The sequence below is a fragment of the Malania oleifera genome, chromosome 8 (genome assembly GCF_029873635.1).
Source record: "Malania oleifera isolate guangnan ecotype guangnan chromosome 8, ASM2987363v1, whole genome shotgun sequence".
Taxonomy (NCBI): domain Eukaryota; kingdom Viridiplantae; phylum Streptophyta; class Magnoliopsida; order Santalales; family Ximeniaceae; genus Malania; species Malania oleifera.
In genome coordinates this window covers 33,005,820-33,023,750 of record NC_080424.1, presented here as the reverse complement: position 1 = coordinate 33,023,750, position 17,931 = coordinate 33,005,820, and the positions used below count along the sequence as shown (strand labels likewise).

Genomic DNA, 17,931 nt, shown 5'->3' with positions numbered 1-17,931 from the left:
AAAAGAAGGCAATGAAAGCTATGTGGGACGACACAAGCTCAAACGAATCGGAGGATGACTCAAGTGAACAAGAAGTTGCCAACAAGTGCTTTATGGCACACAATGTTGAGGTATGCTTTAGGACTACTCCATCAAAGGAAAAATGGTACTTGGATAGCTGGTGTTCAAGGCATATGTCAGGAGATAGAACAATGTTCACATCCCTAGTTCAAAAAATGGAGGCTATGTGACCTTCGGTGACAATGTCAAAGGTAAAATCGTCAGAATATGTAAAATTGGTAAAGAACCTTCACTTACTATTGATGATGTTTTGCTAGTTGATGGATTAAAACATAATTTCTTAAGCATTAGTTAACTTAGTGACAAATGTCATGACATAATCTTTAAGCAAGATAATTTTATAGTTCAAAATCCTAGAAATCATGAAATTCTATTCACAACCTATAGAGTAAACAATTTATATTGCATATACTTTGAAAAGTTAGTCTCTCAAGATGTAATATGCTTGGCTGCCATAAATGAAGCTAGTTGGCTTTGGCATAGAAGGTTAGAACATGCAAGCATGGACCTACTATCAAACCTATCTATAAAGAACTTAGTTAAAGGTTTACCAAATAAAAAGTTCATAAAAGATAAAATTTGTGATGCTTTCCAACTTGGAAAACAAATAAAAACAAGTTTTAAAAAGAAGAAACACATATCCACTAGTAGACCCTTAGAACTTATTCATTTAGATTTGTTTGGTCCTACTAGAGCTCAAAGCATAGGAGGGAAACAATATGCCTTTGTTGTTGTTGATGACTATTCTAGGTTTACTTGGGCATTGTTTTTAGCCTCCAAGGATGCAGCTTGTAATATGTTGATAAATCTATGCAAGAAGCTTCAAAATGAAAAAGGATATAATGCTTCAAACATAAGAAGTGATCAAGGTAGAGAATTCAACAACAAAGATGTTGATAAATTTTGCAATGAACATGGAATTGTAGCTAGAAATAAAGCTAGACTTGTAGTTAAAGGATATAACCAAGAAGAAGGGATATACTATGATGAAACATTTGCTCCCATAGCTAGAATGGAAGCAATTAGGATGCTCTTAGCTTATGCATCTCATAAGGAATTTAAATTATATCAAATGAATGTAAAGAATGCATTTTTAAATGGTTATATTAATGAAGAATCATATGTAGAACAACCACAGGGCTTAGAAGACATACAAAAACTTGAATATGTATACAAACTAACTAAGGCCCTATATGGTTTGAAACAAGCCCCTAGGGCTTGGTATGAAAGAGTTAGCGGATTCCTATTGGATAAAGGTTTTTCCAGAGGTAAGGTTGATAGTACGTTGTTTATCAAATCTAGGAAAAATGATATGCTCATAATCCAAATCTATGTAGATGATATTATTTTTAGTGCAAATAATGATAATCTATGTAAAGAATTTGTCAAATGTATGCAAGAGGAATTTGAAATGAGTATGATGGGAGAGTTAAACTACTTCCTAGGATTACAAATCAAATAAGAAAAAAATAGAACTTTTATAAGTCAATCCAAATGCATAAAAGATATGCTGAAGAAATTCGATATGGAAAGTAGTAAACCCATAAGTACTCCCATGAGTACTTCAATAAGCCTTGATAAAGATGAAAAAGGGAAACCGGTAGATATGAAATACTATAGAGGCATGATTAGAAGCTTGCTATACTTAACAGCTAGCAGGGCCGATATAATGTTCAGTGTATGCATATGCGCACGTTTCCAATCAACACCTAAAGAATCACACCAAATAGCCGTTAAAAGAATCCTAAGGTACTTGATAGGAACAACTGATTTAAGACTTTGGTATCCTAAGGACACCGGATTCGAAATGATTAGCTATTTGGATGCTGATTATGCAAGGTGTTGGATAGATAGAAAAAGTACAAGTGGGGCTTGTCATTTTTTAGGATGATCTCTAGTATCTTGGTTTTCTAAGAAACAAAACTCTGTAACCTTATCCACAGCTGAAGCTGAGTATGTAGCAGTTGGGAGTTGTTGTGCACAAATCTTGTATGTGAAACAACAATTAAAGGACTACAATTTAGAATATTCCACCATTCCACAATTAAGTGTGATAACACCATTGCTATAAATATCTCCAAAAATCCAATATCTCATTCAAGAACAAAGTAAATTGATATTAGACATCATTTCTTGAGAGATTAAGTACAAAAAGAGGATATAATCCTTGAATTCATGAATACAAATGATCAATTGGCAGACATCTTTACAAAACCACTTTTAAAGGATCTATTTATATCTATTAGACGTCAGTTAGGATTACTACGTATTAGAGAAGTAGTTTAAAGAAGAAAACAGAAAGCCTGATGGACAGGTGACTAACCTTATGGAGGTCAGGCACCTGACTAGCTTCTGCCTGATGAATTAAAGGTCATCAGGCGCCTGACTCCTCGAATGCCAGGCACCTAACTCGCGGCGGTTCACCTACTTAAACACAAACGATCTTCATTTTTCATCTACTTAGCTGCTTGACTCTATTCCATCTCACTCCAAAACTTCTTCTCCTTCCCTTACCATCCTCTCTCCTCCAAAATCCCATCCATCCTCACTTCCCTCACACTACTCTAACAACCTCTCCTCATCAAATTCTAGGGTTTTCATCACAGCACCATGCCACAAACAAAAACAATCGGGAATAAGGCTTCCTCCTCTTGACATGTTGATAAAGATGAAGTAGAAAAGTGGCTAACCACTCCTCATGCCAAGCTATTGTATTAGACTCACATTCAATCCATGGATCCGATATTTGGTAAACTGACACAACCTTTTTCGACTCTGATTTTCCTAAAATCCAACCATTGTTTAAAGATGTTTAAAGATATTGGTTAGGACAAATTCATCCAATATCAGGCTACTGGATACTATCCGGACTTAATCAAAATTTTCTATGTTAATTTGGTGAAAAGGGATGAGGGTTTTTCAACCAATGTCATGGGGCATTCAATCCACCTCACTCCCCTATCGTTAGGCAAGCTATTTCGTATAAAGCAAGGCAATTTTGAATGCAACCCAGTTGAAAAACAGTAGATAATGGAACAAGGTTTTACTCCACAGGAGTTCATGCCACTGATTATGAAGGAAGATCCCGTTTATTTTGGCAATCGCCCACTCTATAAGCAACTGAACCTTCAAGCACTCATCCTGCACAAACTCATTACCTATTGTGATGACCCAAAAATATATATTCGATTAAAGCATAATAATAATAATAATAATAATAATAATAATAATAATAATAATAATAATGGTCATTAAGTTAATATCAATACAGAAGTATTTTTCTGTAGGATCCTTGATTCCATGTTTGATGCCTAAGAAAGACCTTGTCTTAGCGAGTGCTCAAAGACCATTGCGGCTCAGTCGCTCCCTAGAGGTTGGCCTGGTCAAAATGGAATTTCATAGGATAAACAGGATAAACATTGTTTACACACATAAATAAGTACATATACATAAAATAATGTTTTGATAGACATAATTTGTAGAAATACATGATAATAATAATAATAATAATAATAATAATAATAATAATAATAATAATAATAATAATAATATAGGTATCCTATGATGGACCCACAAGACTGTGTGGGGCCCACATGAGTCCCGAAGTCATGTGGGGTCCACATGAGTCCTAAAGCTGTGTAGGACTCATTAAACCATATGAGAATTATTAGAATTATGTAAGACCCACTTGGGTCTCGAAGTTGTGTGGGGCTCACATGAGTTCGGAAGTCATGTGGGGTCTACATGAGTCCCAAAACTATGTAGAGCTCATAAAATCATGTGACTATTGGAGTTACGTAGGACCCACCTAAGTCTCGAAGTTGTGTGGGGCCCACATGAGTTTTCAAAATTTAAATTTAATTCTTCTAAAAAAAATGTTTAGACATGACTTAAAAATAATAATAATAATAATAATAATAATAATAATAATAGTAATGATTTAAAAAAATTTTAAAAATAAAATAAAATAATCAATTAATTAATTAATTAATTAATTAAAAAAATTATTAAATGGGAGTGGTGGCAAGCACTCCCACAATGGCCTCCATCCCTATCCCATACTTAGCCCATACCTAGCCCATCCCATGCCCATTCTTTAATTTTTAAAAAATTATAATTTCACCCCTTTCCTCACACTTTTACAAATTCCATTTCTTCTCCAAACTTTTCCTATAAATAAGAAGCTCTCAAACTTCATTTTTACAAAAATTTTCAAAAAAAGAGAAGTATTAGTGAGTGAAAGAATTAGTGGTGGAGAGAAAATTTTTGAGTGAGTTCTCACTCACCCACTATTTCCGATCTCATTTCTTAGAGATAGTCATTGTGTTCGTAGCACAAGGTTTAAGAGGTAAGTAAATTTGACTATGTTAGTATTTTTATTCAAAATTTATACCCGAGTTTATTTGTAAGTAAATTTGATTATGTTAGATTTTTATTTAAAATTCATACCCAAGTTTATTTGTAAGTAAATTTCGATTATGTTAATTAGTTTCATAAAATTCTCTTGAGTTTATTTTTACGCATATTTAATTGTACTAGTTTTATCTTTAATATACTTGCATTTATTTTTGAGTTAAGAAATGTTCTAAACCCCTCGAGTATTTTATATCATTAATTTCTATTCAAGAAAATATTTTTAACACGAAAATTGTGTGGCATGAGTTTATTCATACGTTGCATATTTCACAAAAATATGAGTAAAGATTACATAAGTTGATTTTTTTTTACGTTGCGTATTTTAAGAAAATATGAGTAAAAATGATATTTTCACTATATTATTTTAATTGTACAAATTATATAATAAAAATATTTTTAAAACCCCTTATGGCAAAGAAAGTTCAAAGTTACAGATATTCGGTACCGCAACTTAAAGTTTAAACGGATCAGAGTAAACCCACACTGTCTACAAAGTGGTTTTATATGGTAGTGGATTTCTCCTGAGTGCACACCTGGGTCAGACCAGGAGGGAAAATCTCACTTAATGATGATGTACGTTGATTTAGTTTGGCCGGCCAACCAGCTAAGTCCAGTTTTCGGACTGCACAACCCAATCATGGGGTTAAACATGACTTATGATTAACAAACCTAAGGATGGTTTTTACAGTACGTGTATATACATATTTAATTACGTATACAGAGCTATTGATGAATTGAAGGAAAAGTATATGTTTATGTTAATAGGGGCATTTTTGTGCCTAATTAATGATTTAATACGGAAAAGTATATATCTATATATATATATATATATATATATATATATATATACATGATTGAGTATTATAGTTATAGTTTTAAAAGTTAAAAAGTTAAGTTTAATAGTTATAGTATATGATTATAAAATTTTACTGTTGTAGTTGATGGCAAAAGTTTTTATGTAGAAATTTTTAAATTTACATTTATTTTAAAAGCATTTTTTTGAAGTTATAGTATTAAATATTATTTTATGAAATTATGAAAGCTCATTTTGGCCACACACTAATAATAATCTTATTTACTTACTGAGCATCGTCTCACCCCAATCATTATGTTACATTTCAGATCATTTTGAGGAGCATACCAGAAATCTGGAGTAGCAAGTGCAAGGGTGGGAGTAAAAAGAGTAGAGTAGAATAAAAATTTAGCATAAGATAATTTAGAATATGTTTGTGCATTTTAAAATTTTAGAAGTTTGCATTTTAATAATTGAGACATATATTTGTAATAAAGCTAATTAGTGCTCTGGTAATAAAAATAATTTAGATTTATTTGAGTCCGCTAAAAAATTTATATGTAGGAACCCACTCGGGTTCGGGTCCTTGCACCTATAGCACCTACCAAGAGTAGGATCACATGACCAAGTTTCATTCCTCGATTGTTTTGTCATGTGGTGCCTTCTCAAGGGGAAAAAGTTAGACTTGTCGAGCCTCATTATCAGATGGATGATTATGAAGGAAGAAGCTCCTCGTATCATTCTTCCATACAATGGGATTCTATCTTTGTTGTTTGCCCATTATCAAGTCATCACACCGACATCCAATTTTGTGAAAAGGACTCATTATGACATATTCTCTGCCACAACCCTTAAGTTAATGGGATATAAGAAATGCACTCAGGGTGGCTTCATAGAGGTTGTAGGCAACCCCAACAAGCTCTTGAGCATCCTATACCTGCTTAGCCTTCCGAGCCACAGTTTGCTCCACAGGACAAGGACACACCTTCTTGGTTCCTCCCTTTCTATAATCATTACACCATTTTCAGTCAAGCAATGCAATCTGGTCTTGCTTCTCTTCAGGAGAAGGTCACAGCTATAGAGACTCATTGTTCCTCACTCGACCACCAACTTGGTCGTATGGAGCAACATTTGGCTAGTTCCTCATGAGGAAAAGATCCTATGGGCATCAGCTCTGCACCTCCTAGTGATGCTACATCTAATGACGACTCTGAGGACACTGAAGATAATGACGATGCATCCAAGGACAAATCTGAAGAATCTGATGAAGCAGATGATGATGCTGCAGCCACAAATGATGATTAATTGATGTTGTTGATCTTAGTTGTTATTGTTATCTTAGAAGTCTTTCTGTATTGACTTTCAGTTTCTTACTTTTGCATTTTGGTTTTTTTCTCTAGACTTTGTTTACACTTGTATCAATCTGGATGAATATATCGATCTTCTTTTGTGTGTGCTACTTAGTGCCCATATTTTTTTTTCTTCGCTTTTTGATTGATGTCAAAAGGGGGAGAACAATGTGAGCAAAAGAAGACTAAAGGTATAAAAGATAAAAGACTAAAGATATAAAAGATAACATGCAACTCAATTGAATGTTTGAACATATAATGAGCTAAATTGTTTGAACACATCATGAGCTTAAGTTGTTGTACTAATTTTTGACTAATACATGGATCTTGAAAAATGATCTTACATAAAATCTAAACTTGAATACTGAAACTTTTCATGATTATTGTTATATGCGTGCTTATTGTAAGAGAGAGCCTTTTAAAGGTTCACTCCCTTTTGCTCCTTATTTGTCATCATCAAAAAAGGAGGAGATTGTTGGCCTAACAAGGCTTACGACTCTTATTTTGATGATAACAAATCAAGGGAATTTAATATGTTTTTAAAGTGGTGATGTTTCAGGAATCAAGTATTAGAAAGTTCAAGATCAAGTAATCACAAGAGTACATTGCAAACCCACAAACAAGCGATTCAAAGAAAGCTCATATCAAATTTTGAAAAAACTCATATCAAAGTTTAATAAATATTATGAAACCTCAAAGTTTGAAAATTCTTATGAAAGCTTAAAGTTTGACAAATACTATGAAAGCTCAAAGAATGTTGAAGCTCAAGACAAGATGAACTCAAAACAAAGACATACATGAAGACTTCAATAATTGAACGTTTTAGAGTCTTAAGGAAGTCTTATGTAAATACTTCAATTTAAAGTTCAATATGAATGCATTGAAGCTCTTTAGGAATAATAAAGGCCTAGAGACCTATTTTTAATGCCTTGAAAAATGTTTTTCGAAGTTATAAATTAAAAGGCCCAAAGAGCAAAAAGAGTTTTTGAAATAAAAGTCTTAAAAAACAAGTTTTTCAAATGCTTAGGTGCCTAACCTAAAATAAACAGGCGACTGACCCTTTTGTGTTTTTTAAGATTGGCAAATAGAAGGGTGCTAGGCGCCTCAACTTAACCTGGCAGGCGCCTAACCTTGACAACTAAAGCGACTGACCTTGTTTTGCTAGGCGACTGACCATACACTGACCTTTTTTAATAAAACTAGATTTGAACAAGACAGGCGCCTGACCCTTTTAAGACAGGCGACTGTCATTCGAAACTTTTTAAAAGTTCAGTGCGGGAAAGTTTTTAAATTTGGTTTCTTGGGCTCCATATTTCATGCAAACTTGGGAAACACTCCAAGTAAAATTAAGGAACAAGGAATACACTTTTTAAGCTCTATATATAGCCCCCCAATGCAAAGATTTTAAATTACCAAGAAATTATTCAGTAATTAAATACTCTCAAGTGCTCTCAATTCTCAAAGGCTATCCTGCTCACATCTTGCTGATATTCTCTATTGGGTTTTTGCTGAAATTCTCACACTAAAATTGAGCATAAATTCTGAATCTTTCAATCATAGAAGGATCATACCAGTGATAAGTTTACTTTGAACTTCAATTTCATTGCATATTGATATTTACTTTGAAGTATACTTTGTGCTTAAACTTGTACTAACTTGCTCTTTCTGAGAGTGTTTCTTGTACACAAGAATTCTTTCCTGTCTTTTGTTTTCTTAACTATTCAAGGCTATTGGATCGTTGTAACCGAGCGTGGGGTATCACTTGGAGAGGGGGATCCACCCTAAAGGAGGGTTGTAATCAGTTTTTTCCGCCCGGAAAGGAACGAGTTAGTGGAATCCTTAGGTGGTCTTGCCTAAGGCGAGGACGTAGGTTGGGGATAAGTCGAACCTCATAAAAAATCTCGGTCTCACTCTCTCTACACCTTTCTATTTAAATTTCAGCATACATACAAATTGTGTTTCAGAGTGCAGGGTTGCTGAAAAATTGAGATTGAGAAGACCTTTTAATCTAAGAAAGTACATTGGTTAATATTTTGCGGAAACCTTTAAGGGAGTACATTGATTAATCGCTTGCGGAAATCTTGATTAAAAGAAGTGCTTAAAAATCATACATACATGGTCATAAGTTGAAAATTGGCAGACGCTGGAAATAAAGAAAAGTGCCGCAAGCTTTTTCAAATTTTGGATAAGTATTGTGGTTAATTGATTGGTTACTATTTGTGTTTGTGATTGGTATTTAGTTTATGTTTGGATTGTGGTTGATTTAAAATTAAGTCATACTTGTGTGTTTGTTTAAATTTACAAAAAACTGATAATAACATTTAAAAGAATTTTTATAAATCCAATTCACCCCCCTCTTGGAATAACACCTTGACTTTCATATATACATATGCAAGTGCTTCACTATTTAATAAATACTAATATATATACATAAATGCAAGTGTCTTATTTTCAAACAAACATTATCAATTAAATATTATTAGTATTAATATTTTTTTCTTTCCTTATGTATATTGGATCATTACATCCTCATCTCCTTAATATTTATTCTAAATTAGCTCTTTCTAATCCCACCCACGCTTCTGCTACACCACTCTTATTTTTGGTATGCTCCTCAAGGTATCTGTAATGTATGATAATAATTGGAGTGAGAAGACATTCAGTAAGTAAAAGAGATTATCATCAGTGTGTGGTTAAGATAAACTTTACTATATCATAATTAATAACATTTAATACTGTAGGTCGTGTTTAAAAATCTATCTTTCCATGACATCATCTGGTACATATCAAAACACTCACTGGAGTGGTCGTCCACGACTCATTTGTCAAACCAGCATGCCCCCGAACTAAAGTCCTGAGGATTAGGGCCGTCCACAAATCATTTGCCTCTTTACCTTGATACTCACAGATTTACCAAAACAAACATCATATTATATATACATTATGCAATTAAAAACAATATCATAAAATTTTACCATATCTAATTAGTACATAAAACATGCAACGTAATTAAATAAAAATAAGCTCATGTCACACGATTTTCGTGCTAAAAGTATTTATTTTTAATACAATATAATAATGTTGTAAATTATCACAAAATAAATATTTCTTTAAAAATAAACTTGGAAACATTTTAAATAAAAGTTGACATAATCAAGCTTACTTACATCGACTTAACCCTGTAACATAATCACAACGAATTTTATCTCTTAAAGTGAGATTGGAAAGAGTGGAGGAATGAGAATTTTAAGTGTATAAAAATTCTTTTTCTACCACTAATTCCTTCACTCACTTTTCCTTTTCTTTCCACGGAAATTTTCTCGTAAATAAGATTGTGAGAATGAACTATAGGAGAGTCTCCTATTTATAGGCGTGTATGTAGGTGTGGATAAGAGGCAGCAAGCAACGTCTATTAATGATGGGATAGTGTGTGTGTGTGTGTGTGTGTGTAATTACATTGATGCAACGCCCCAACCTATGTTTTTCAGGGAGTACTACGTCTCTTCTCCTCCACCTGGACCAGATAATAGGAGGGCAGGCCTTATCGAACTAATGATTGACCCCATAGACCAACACGTGTCATTGTCAGTGTGTTTTGTCCTCACTCACACACTTCCTGAGAAAACTTTTCAAAAGGTCACCTATCCCAAGATTACTCCAAGTCAAGCACGCTTAACCATGAAGTTCTTATGGGAATGCTCTCAAAAAGAAAGGTGCACCTTGTTGATAGGAGAAGTAACATCAAATTTTTTTTAAGTCTTTCTTACACAAGGTATCACATTCTCCCCCACTTACAGAATGCAACGTCCTCATTGTGAACCCACATTTCCAAACCCAGGCGATGTGAATCTCATCATACTTCCAATTGGGTAATTGCTCTGATACCATTTTGTAATGCCCCAACCTGGGTCTGTCAAGGAGCACTGCGTCTCTCCTCCTCCACCTAGACCAGACAATAGGGGGCGTGCCTTATCGGACTAATGATTGGCCTCACAGACCAACATGTGTCATTTTTAATGTGTTTTGTCCTCACTCACACACTTCCTAAGAAAACTTCTCACAAGGTCACCCATCATAAGATTACTCTAAGCCAAGCACGCTTAACCGTGGAGTTCTTATGGGAAGACTCCCGAAAAGAAAGGTGCACCTTGTTGATATAAGTAGTAACATCAAATCATTTTTAAGTCTTTCTTCCATGGGGAATCACATTCTCCCCCACTTACAAAACGCAACATCCTCATTGCGAACCCATATTTTCAAACCCAAGCGATGTGAATTTCATCACACTTCCAGTTTGGTAATTGGTCTGATACCATTTTGTAACACCCCAACCTAGGTCTATCAGAGAGCACTACGTTTCTCCTCCTCCACTTGGACCAGACAATAGGGGCGGGCCTTATTGGACTAATAATTGGTCCCACGGACCAACACGTGTCTTTTTCAGTGTGTTTTGTCCTCACTCACACACTTCCTGAAAAAACTTTCCAAAAGATCACCCATCCCAAGATTACTCCAAGCCAAACACGCTAAATTGTGGAGTTCTTATAGGAAGACTCTCAAAAAGAAAGGTGCACCTTGTTAATATGGGTAGTAACATCAAATCCATTTCAAACCTTTCTTCCACGGGGTATCACAACACCTCTCGGTAAGAAGGAATAGATTATTGTCAATGTGTGACAACATGAGTTTTGGTATAATATAACTTATAACCTTTAATAATTAACTTTAACTGGTAAATCATGTAAATTTGTACTCATATACATATACATATATATATATATATATTTGGAAACATATATGTTTTTCTACATAAACATGCCTTATCATAATAGATTTCTCTATGTACATAAATCGCCTATTATATCTATACATACATAAAACTTTCCCTAGGACATTCATATATCTCGTCATGTAATAACCTCACATGACAGAGTTATGCGGCCCATATGCTGGACTTAGCAATGGCTGGCCTACCACACTAAGTCAAACATAAAAGTTTGTAAGTACGATTGCCCACCCTGCCTGGTCTGGACCCATCCTGCTCTCCACAACACTTTGCGGGCCGGACCCAAGGGGTATCCTACTCTCCACAACAAATAGACTATCCAACACCAACACTCTGTCTGAGAAGTGTGGTTGCACTGACTGATCTGTACACCCAACCTGGTCCGAACCCATCCCGCTCTCTGCAACACTTCTCGGGCCGGACACGGGGGGGTTACACTCTCGTATCTTGCTAACTAGCTACGGTACTGTGCTCTGAACATAATTAGACTATTAGGGTTATGATATCATATAGTACAATTTATAATATAACTGTTAACGTGATCTCATTTCATACTCATTATTTCATAAATCTGTGTAAATCATGTTTTCTCTGTCACGTCATATATGTCAAATCATAATCGGTATAAAACTGTCATATCTTAACTGTCTCGATGCAAAACCAGCATAACATATCATAACTCAGGTTAAATCCATCATTTCTTAACTCTGCATAAATTTGTCATGTCATGTTTCTGTATACTTCGATTGTACCATGAATTCTGTATAAATTGCCATATCATGAATTCTGAAAATAAATTTGCAATTTCGTATATCATGTATAAATATGTCATATCATAATTTCTGTATCAATCTATCAAATCATAATTTCTGTATAAATCTATCATATCAAAATTCGGAAATAACTCTGTCATAATTTCATTACTCAATGCCACACAATTTGAGTAAATATTTCATTATATAATCATCTGCCTGAAAAACTATTTTATTCTGCTGAAAATATTGGTATAAACTTTCCTAGGGTTTAGCCAAATTCAAATACCAGGTTTTACCCCCAAAAATTACATATGATAAATTTCAAAATCTATCATTTCCATAAGCTTGAATGCCCAGAAAATCATATATACTATTGTTGTAATCAAATACTATAATTTAAGCAGTTAAATTTGTGAAAATGACTGACATAATCTATTCCCCTTACTTGATTCCTGGAGTGTTGTTTAGGATTCCCGAACAACAAATCTGCTCCTGTTAAAATGACAAGAATCGCTGTTAGGCCTTAAAAATGATGTATGATCGTGATTTCGACTGAAGATTGGAGAGAAAATGAAGAGAGAGAGTGAGTGTGTCCACAGCCTAAAGAGAGAGAGTGAGAGAATTTTTAATTTCCCATGAAAAATAAGCTTAAATCCTATTTATAAGCTATTGTCCAGACAAAACCGTTGATGGTTTGGTTTTTAATCGAACCGATTTTTACCGTTTTATCCTTATTGGGCCTCAGTAACTCAAAACCGTCAACGATTTTCTTAGAGCTCACAAAACCGTTGATGCTTTGGTCCTGCACCAAACCAATTTTTCCTTTTTTAGTATTATTTTTGTTATTATCGTTTTTTCGGGTCTCTACAGTGAAGTTTCAATCCTATACGCTTGTGGAATAAGCAAAATCGAACCATGTAAATTTTTGTCTTATCTCTATTTATTTATTTTTCTGCATCTTTTATAATAATAAGGATATTTTAGGATAATTGTAATAGTTGAATGAGTATTTAGGAATAATTTTTGATAAAGGATATAAATTTCATAATTTTTAAAGAAAACATCAAAGAAAAATATCTTTTATTGTATTAGAGATAAGAGATATTTAAGAATAATTATTGTTAATTATAGGCATAAATTTTATGGTTTTTAAAGTAATCAGTATTCTTTTATAGGATTAGAAATTAGATGCATAGATTGATTTACTGTAGATTAGAGATCTACGCCTCTAACCCAATGCCCTTTGGAAACGTAGATCAGTCATTAATCGCCGTATGCTTTGCATCTCACAAACCCTAAACCTCTAAATAGTGAGGTCCCGTCTCGTTTTGTCTCTCTCTCTCTCTTTCTCTTTCTGCGTGCAAGGGTTGGGGCTGCGTAGAGTGCTGGTAATTCATGTTTCTGCTGTTGCATTTTGGAGAGATCTTTTAGGGTGGTTGTTTTATGCAATTGATTTTGCCTGTGCAGATCTCAATTTCACAAGTGCGACTCGCAGTTTTGAGCAGCCATGGCTTTGGTAAGCTCCTTTATCTGCCTGTTGTTTGTGTGTATGTGAGAGCGAGAGTTGGGGGTTTCTATTTAGATCTATGCGATGAGACTTAGATCTGTATGATTTATTTGATGCGTGCGGTTTCTGACCCACACCCTCCCTCTCGTTTGTGATTTTTGCATGGAATACGTTTAGGTTGTACTGAATTGAAATGGGCTTTTCAAAAGTTGTGCTTGCGAGGTAGTAGATGCAAATTCTCTTCTACCCATTTTTGGGGTATTCTCCCTGGAAAGGAGTTTTTTTTTATGCAATTAAAGCGAGCAGGGAAAGCTTTTGGAAGTCAATCTATTACTTCATTTATTGGGATTTTTTGCCCAAAAAATCTGGTTGGTCTGACAAGTGTGCTTACAGTATGGCCGTGGCATGAAATAACAGGGGGCGAGACCTTGAAATGTATATTAGAGTAGCAATTTAGTTTCTGCAGTGTTTCAGAGAAGCTGTAATAATTTGATTTTCTGACGCACTGAGGAACTTGAAAGGCTGAGCCCTCCGATTTCTCATCCTCCTAGAATTTTTTCGATTGGCAGTTTTGAGTTTGGTTTTAATAAAGAGGAGATAGGAAACAAGAAAAATGAAATTTTGACAGTTGGAGTTATACTATTTTGCCTGCTTCTAATACCAAAAAGTTCAAAGACTGAAACCCCTAGGAAAATGCATTTTCAGTTTGTTTAAAGTCGAGGTTTTTTGTTTTTCTGGTTCTCAACTTATTAAAATATATCTAAAATTCCTATAGTAGTATTTATTTCACTCACTATGGCATGAATCATCGCTTTTAGTTGCTCTGAGATTGTTGCGTATTAGTACTCTTACTTTGCAATTTGGGGAGTATTGCATCTTGATGCCATGAATTATTGGGCAAATGAACTCTAGTGGATGCTTTTTGGACACAAAATTTTACACATGGAAGTATGTACATTTATTTTTATTTTAAAATATACAAATATCAAATTACATTCATGGACAGATGCTTGTTGGAAGGTCTAATTTTGTAAAACCAGATCTGAACAATCTTGTCATTTATTTTTGGTATTACTATTAGTAATTGTTGAAGGGTTTAATATTGGTCAGATAGTACTGGCCCATTGTCACTGTAGGTATAATTTTGAAATAAGCATGTTACGGGTGATTAAACAACATGCAAGCTTTCTTGAATTATGAAGTATGTTTAAACCCCTTTTGTAGATTTTGCATGCAGGAAACACGAACAAAAATGCCTTCAAGGCACTCATTGCTGCAGAGTACTCTGGTGTTAAAGTTGAATTGGTCAAGAATTTCGAGATGGGTGTATCAAATAAGACTCCTGAGTTTCTTAAGATGAATCCTATTGGAAAAGTATGTTGCTATGATATGGGAAAATTAGTTTAACTGGTTATGTTTAAGTTTTTTCTTATCACTTATTTCTGGGAAAAAATTCTTCTTCATATAGGTTCCTGTGTTGGAAACACCTGATGGTCCTGTATTTGAGAGCAATGCTATAGCACGTTATGGTGAGGCGAAATGATCATCTTATTTTTCAAATTTGGTAAAATGTTTAATTTAAGATTAATTTTGTACTTCTTATTCCAGTTACTCGCTCAAAGGCTGATAATCCCCTTTATGGATCATCTGTAATTGAATATGTAAGGCGCTTGGCTTTTCACTTATACATGTCAACTGGCAACAATGTTTTCAATTTGTTTGGAATTTCAACTTGTCGTGCTCTTGTATTATTAAGAAAAACTTGTGGAATGTGTTATATTTACATAATGTATTCTTTGTTTTGGTAGGCTCGCATCGAGCAGTGGATTGATTTTGGGTCATTGGAAATTGATACCAATATTTTACGATGGCTCATACCACGAATGGGTTTTTCTGTTTTCCTTGCACCGGTTGGTTGAATTGTTTGTTTTGTTTGTTTCTTTTGGGCATAACTTGATAGTTTATGCACAGTAGAAATATGCCAATAACTCACTTCTTATTATTGCTGAAAGGCTGAGGAAGCTGCAATCTCTGCATTGAAGAGAGCACTGGATGCTTTGAACACCCATCTTGCCTCCAACACTTACCTGGTTGGACATTTGGTGACATTGGCTGATATTGTTATGACCTGTAACTTGGTTATGGGATTTAGCCGGATCATGACCAAGAGCTTTACTTCAGAATTCCCTCATGTTGAGAGGTACTTCTGGACCATGGTCAATCAACCAAATTTCTGCAAGATATTAGGCGAGGTTAAACAGATAGAATCTGTTCCACCTGTTCCATCGGCAAAGAAGCCTTCACAAGCAAAAGAACCTGCAAAACAGAAGGTCAAGGAGGAGCAGAAAAAGGAGGCCAAGAAAGAAGTGGCAAAGCCTAAAGCTGAAGAGACTGGTGAGGAGGAGGCAGCTCCCAAGCCCAAGCCAAAAAATCCTCTTGATCTTTTGCCTCCAAGTAAGATGATTTTGGATGACTGGAAGAGGCTATACTCAAATACCAAGACCAACTTCCGCGAGGTGGCTATTAAAGGTACACCCTTTTCCCCTTCTTTCCCACTTTGCTCTGTTATGCAACCCATGCTTGAATGGTAAACTCTGTGTTCTTCTTAGCCCCACTTTCTTTCCTTGGTTGACAGCAGCAGCGCCCTTTATATATTTTTACTTTTTTTATTTGTTTAGTTGTTTTTTTAATTATTTTTTCAACTTTCATATGCTTATCCTTTATTACCATGTTACTATTCAGTTGGTGATGTTGTAAATTTTAGTTCATATATATGGTATTTTTCTTGGAAGTACAGCACAGTTAAATGGCTAGAAAAGCTTGGTTAAATGTTGAAGTTACAACTGAAGTAAATGCCGGGGACATTGAATAGAAGCTAATATTGTCTATAGTCATATTGAATAACACTCATTCAAATTCTGCCTTAATGACTGCATTATGGATCATCCCATCAGTTATCTGTTATTAACTTATTATAATGAACAATCCTTGCCGGGGCAATCAGAATGAGTATAGCTTGAACCCTCGTATTTTGCATGGCATAATCAGTGGGTTGGTCATGTTTGTTTCTTTGAGCATTTAATTACATTTGACTGCCTGCATGCTAGTGACATCATCCTCTCTATATTAGCAATTTAAAAATAATATTGAAAATGAAGGGAGTAGTCTGTTCATAATAACTTTCTATTCATGTTTGCTTTCCCTGGTCTGCAGGATTTTGGGACATGTATGATCCTGAGGGATACTCTCTTTGGTTCTGTGATTACAAATACAATGATGAGAATACCGTTTCATTTGTGACATTGAACAAGGTGGGTGGTTTCCTACAACGGATGGATCTGGCTCGTAAGTATGCATTTGGTAAAATGCTGGTGATTGGTGCCGACGCCCCATACAAGGTGAAGGGATTGTGGCTCTTCCGAGGGCAAGACATCCCTCAATTTGTACTTGATGAGTGCTACGACATGGAGCTGTATGATTGGAAGAAGGTTGATATTACAGATGAAGCCCAGAAGGAGCGTGTCTGTCAGATGATTGAAGATCAGGAGCCATTTGAGGGGGAGCCTCTGTTGGATGCCAAGTGCTTCAAGTGAAAGCCCAAAATTATGTTTTGGGGTCTGGTTTTTTCCATTCTTAGTTTATCCTTTTTTAGGTGGTGTTTCAGTGGCAATTTTGAGACTCCGGTGTTGTGCTTTATTTTTGCCTTTGCTCTTCTTGGTCTCATGACATGAGTGTATTTGAGTTATATTTAAATTCTACTTATAATATATTTTTGTTTGGAAATATGGTGCCACATTGATGAAATCGATACTAAACAATACCTCTTTACTGCGGGGTTTCCCGTTCACATATCATGTTTTGGAATTTGATTATTTGGAAAGCTGGCCATGATGGTTTATGCCATGGTTTTAACAACCAGTGGATCAGAATTGGATCCAGTTCGGGAATCAATCAGAGGGGCAGGCAAGGCAGGATTGCGATAAAAAAAACCAGAACTTGGGGTAAGCAATGTCTCTTACCTGGTTTATTATTAGTGTTGTTAAAAAATGGAAATCTATGTTCCAAGTGTTCAGTTAAGAAGCCATAACTTCCATTTGTTTATCTTCTAACATTTGGATGGGGAGGTTAGATGCTGTTTTCCAACTTTTGTAAGCACCGTGGCTGTTTTGGCGATGTAAAATGCTGTGGATTTCAGATTCTTCATTTCAGTACATACCTCATTAAATGGATTAAGCATATTTAGAGTAGCATAAATTGAAGAGCAT

At 34.9% G+C, this 17,931-nt stretch overlaps 1 protein-coding gene across 1 annotated transcript; it reads left to right on the top strand.

Annotated features, from left to right (window-relative positions):
• The first annotated feature begins 13,241 nt into the window (after positions 1-13,241).
• Positions 13,242-17,449, top strand: LOC131162557 (elongation factor 1-gamma-like). Its single transcript, XM_058119166.1, has 8 exons — positions 13,242-13,547; positions 13,627-13,675; positions 14,891-15,040; positions 15,135-15,195; positions 15,275-15,327; positions 15,475-15,576; positions 15,679-16,195; positions 16,880-17,449. The coding sequence occupies exons 2-8, from the start codon at positions 13,667-13,669 to the stop codon at positions 17,257-17,259; spliced, it is 1,272 nt and encodes a 423-aa protein (XP_057975149.1). The 5' UTR covers positions 13,242-13,547; positions 13,627-13,666; the 3' UTR covers positions 17,260-17,449.
• Positions 17,450-17,931: the final 482 nt, after the last annotated feature.

Bases quoted from the DNA above. Each gene is read 5' to 3' on its own strand.
- LOC131162557 (XM_058119166.1), top strand. The intron at 15,041-15,134 runs GTATGTTGCTAT...TTCTTCATATAG, and splicing joins AGATGAATCCTATTGGAAAA to GTTCCTGTGTTGGAAACACC. The intron at 15,196-15,274 runs GTGAGGCGAAAT...TTCTTATTCCAG, and splicing joins CAATGCTATAGCACGTTATG to TTACTCGCTCAAAGGCTGAT.